Source organism: Salvia miltiorrhiza, chromosome 2 (assembly GCF_028751815.1).
Source record: "Salvia miltiorrhiza cultivar Shanhuang (shh) chromosome 2, IMPLAD_Smil_shh, whole genome shotgun sequence".
Taxonomy (NCBI): domain Eukaryota; kingdom Viridiplantae; phylum Streptophyta; class Magnoliopsida; order Lamiales; family Lamiaceae; genus Salvia; species Salvia miltiorrhiza.
In genome coordinates, this window is record NC_080388.1 from 60,296,082 (window position 1) to 60,300,023 (window position 3,942).

General features: G+C 47.2%; 1 protein-coding gene across 1 annotated transcript; it reads right to left on the reverse strand.

Annotated features, from left to right (window-relative positions):
- Nucleotides 1-1,965: 1,965 nt before the first annotated feature.
- Nucleotides 1,966-3,490, reverse strand: LOC131010796 (uncharacterized protein At4g06744-like). The gene has a single exon (XM_057938456.1). It carries the CDS (start codon nt 3,271-3,273, stop codon nt 2,053-2,055), a length of 1,221 nt encoding a protein of 406 aa, XP_057794439.1. The 5' UTR covers nt 3,274-3,490; the 3' UTR covers nt 1,966-2,052.
- Between the last annotated feature and the right edge of the window lie 452 nt (nt 3,491-3,942).

The following is a 3,942-nucleotide window of genomic DNA, read 5'->3' on the forward strand; positions in this document are numbered from 1 at the left end:
TGCACTGGAGATGATGAGAGGTCCTCTATAGAGCACTGATGGCGAAGCAGGTCTGGAGGATGATCCGAAAGTTTGACTCGCTAGTTGCTATGGTGCTCCGGGCCAAGTATTTCAGGGACTGGGACATCATGTCAGCCCCGGTTCGCTCTAACGCTTCTTTCATCTGGCGATCGCTGGCGTGGAGCCGCCCGATCATTAAAGCTGGCTCGATGTGGAAAATCAGGAATGGCGCATAAATCCGAGCTTTTGTTGACCCGTGGATTTTGGACTGGCAGATGGGGCTCATTCGAGGAAAGGCGGAGAGGGTTGATGAAAACATTAAAGTGTCGAACCTTATTAATGACTCCAGTGAGTGGGATGAAAAGAAACTTGAGGTGTTACTTCGGCCGCATGAATAGGACATTGTCCAGCGGACGCCCATCGGGGAATCCAGGGATGTTGATGAGGTGAAATGGAAATTTGAGGCGAGCGGTTAGTTCTCGGTTAAGTCGGCATATTTACTTGAGCAAGGCTACTTTGAGAGGCACCCTTCTCGCAGTGAAGTTAATAAGAAAGTGTGGGAAAAGTTGGTGTGGAATCTTTCAGTGCCTCCCAAAGTCAAGATCTTTTTGTGGAGGACTTATAATAATCCCATCCCTACGGCTTGTAATTTACGCGAGCATCACGTCCTGGTGGATGGTATCTGCGATCGATGCAAGGATAAATGAGACACTACTGACCACTGTCTCTTTTTCTGCCCGGTGGCGCGAAGTGTGTGGAAAACTACGAGGTTTTAGGACTTCTTGGCGCAGATGAAGGGACTGTCATTTTGGGAGATTGGAGTTGCTATCATGGAGAAGTTCTCTATCGGGGAGGCTGAAGTGTGGGTTATTTTGGTGTGGAAAATTTGGTCTTTTCATTGCCAGGTCGCGCATGGGGATGGCAGCCCTATCCCCTCCCCCCTTTAATGAGCGAATGTGAGGCCTACTAAACTGCTTACCAGAAGGCGAAGCCGTTGTCCACGGCAGAGTCTGCACTGGGAGTTAAGGTCGGCGACAGAAAGTGGAAAGCTCCAAAAGCGAGGGAGGTACCGGGTTGATGTGGATTTATGTTTTAATCCCACTCAAAATGCTTTTGGAGTTGGAATTATTATCGGGGATGATCAAGGTTGAGTGCTCAGGGCGGTGGCTAAGGCGAGAGGGGCCGTCCTCTAACATCATGATCTCGGAAGTTTGGGCGGTGGTGGATGGGCTTATGGAGAGCATCGAGTGCGAGCTTTACCCTATTGAGATTTATACGGACTCGCTCCTAGCTGCACGTGTTATGGCTTCACCGGACGATGACCGTGACTTCCTCCCGGACGACATTCTTGAGATTATCTGCAGAGCTAGGGAATGCATGCTCCTGGGGGTGTTCCACGCCCACCGTTCTGCCAATAGGGCAGCGCATCTCCTTGCCCAACATGCCGGGCGGACGGGGCATTATCTTTTCTAGGATCGTTGTTACCCAGATTGGCTTCATGATGTAATTGTTGATGAACTTGTTTGATCAATGAAATCTTCCTTTTCGTTTTAAAATAAAAATTAAAATATACTCACTACTCTTAACTACCATCCACCAATTTCTTAAAATCAGTGTCATCCACAAAATAGAAACGATATCGTGGGCAGAAAGAGTATATTTTAACAATTATTAATTTATAATATTAATAAGACCTATGTATTTATTAAGGGATTATTTAAAAAATTAGTATTACTATTTTATTGAAATTTATGATTTTATAAATTGACCTAGGTCCGGACCAAATAAATTTATTAGTTTATACTAGAATTTATTAATTTATTTGAGTATTAATTTTATGAGGTTTTATTATAATTATGGATTTAAATAGACGAAATTGCTAATTAAAAATTTAATATAATAAATTTTTTATTTTTATTAAATAAAATAACATTAATTATGTACGTTATTTCTACTAATTGTAAATTAAAACGGATACTAACGCATGTTATATGATAAATATACACAATTTTTACGAAGAATCAAACTCCAAATTACTATTACAAAACGAGATCACTCCGGCGATGGAGCGAGCTGAGGAAGATCCGCGGCGTAGCGCGGCGGCAGGCGACAGGGAATACGGCCGTACACGGGCATGTACGGGCAAAACCTCGGCGGCCGCGCGAAAAACGCGGCGCACTCGGCGACGGAGCGCTGCGACGTGAATCCCGGAATGCAGTTCCTCCTCACGTCCAAAACCCCGTTGCTGATCAGCCGCCAGCACGCGGGCCCCACGCCGGTGAAGTAGTTCTCCGACAGCGACAGATTCGCCACCTTCCCCAGCCAGCAAAGCGCCTCCGGCACCTGCCCGTACAGCAGGTTTCCGGCAAGGTTGAGAGCCTCGAGGCTCTGCAGGCACCCCAGCGACGGCGGCAGCGGCCCCGTGAGGCGGTTTCCGCCGGCGTCGATGACGGCGGCCTCCGTCAGGAACCCTAGCTCGTAGGGCAGGCAGCCGCTCAGGAGGTTGTTAAGAAGAAGAATCTCGGAAACATTCGAGAAGGTTCTAGAAATGCTGCGCGGGATAGGGCCAAAGAATCTGTTGTTGGCCAGCGTGAGGTAGACAATGTGGGTGGCGCCGAGGTTGTCGGGGAGGCGCGTGGCAAAGAGGTTGTTGTTGATGAAGAGTGCGTCGAGGCCGCGGCGCCCGAAGAGCTGTGGCGGGACGGCGCCGGAGAGGGCGTTGAAGCGGAGGTCGAGGAAGGCGAGGCCCGCCATGCCGACGACGGCGGCGGGGAACGGCCCGGAGAGCCGGTTGTTGCTAACGTCGAGCTCGTAGAGGTACGGCAGCGCCGCTGTCCCAGGGGGGATCGCGCCGCCGAAGTCGTTGGAGTTGGCGTGGAAGAGGGCGAGGTCCGGAAGCCGGTCGAGGAAGCCGGCCAGCGTCGGGGCAGCGAGGCGGAAGCCGTTGAAGTCGATGGAGGCGAGCGCGGTGGCGGACCGGTTGTCGGGCGGGCTCTCGCAGTAGAAACCCTTATAGGCGCACACATCGGGCCCGGCCCACGTGGCGGTGACGTTGAAGGGATCGGAGGTGATGAGGCTCTTGAAATTCTGGATGATTGGGAATACGGCGGCTAGCCTCTGGTCAGTGAAAATCAGGTCGGCCTCCGATGGTGTGGGGCCCAAAGGCGGAGCAGACGGGAATGTTAACCCGTGTGTTTCGCCGTGACGGGCTACGCCTAGTAGGATTGCGGCGATGATAATCTGAATTTTGATGGCGGTTTTTGTAGGGTGCATTTTGAATTAATATGCAGCTTGGAACAATGTGGATATGATGTATGAATCAAGTACTACTTTTTTATAGTCTTTTAAGTTGAGAGTGGAGAAGTGTGGGTGTGGGTGTGGGTGTGTGTGTTTGGTTTCTTTAATTGGCGATTCAATTTGCTTGGTTGGTGGGAAGGGATTGGTTGATGCAGATTAGACACTTTAAATTAAGTGTAATTTCTGTTGATAATGTACATAAATCATTGATTTTTTGCTAGATTATGGAGCCATTTTTATGAGCAAAATAAACTATATATATATATATATATATATATATATATGTGTGTGTGTGTGTGTGGACTCTAATATTGGAGTTAGTTGGAATTTAATCAAATCAAAATCTGAATTCGTATGCCAATTAAAGATCATCATGACAGAGCACTTCAACTATGGCCACAAGTGATCTTCACAAATTAGTACGGTATTTTTCTTATGAATCACGAGGCAATATCTAAGGGAGCAAATAGGCTTGATAGCAATGCTATATTTTTAAACTGTGTAATATTAGTACATTTTTCTTTTCTTTTCTTTTGAGGAAGTGTATACATCTATTAATTTATCTATATAGTTTCTTGTCGCTCGGACTTCTATTATCTAAAAAGAATTGTTTTATCAAAATGAATGTATATTAATTGATGTGAT

Coding starts and splice junctions, on each gene's coding strand:
- LOC131010796 (XM_057938456.1), bottom strand. CDS start 3,273: ATGCACCCTACAAAAACCGCCATCAAAATTCAGATTATCATCGCCGCA.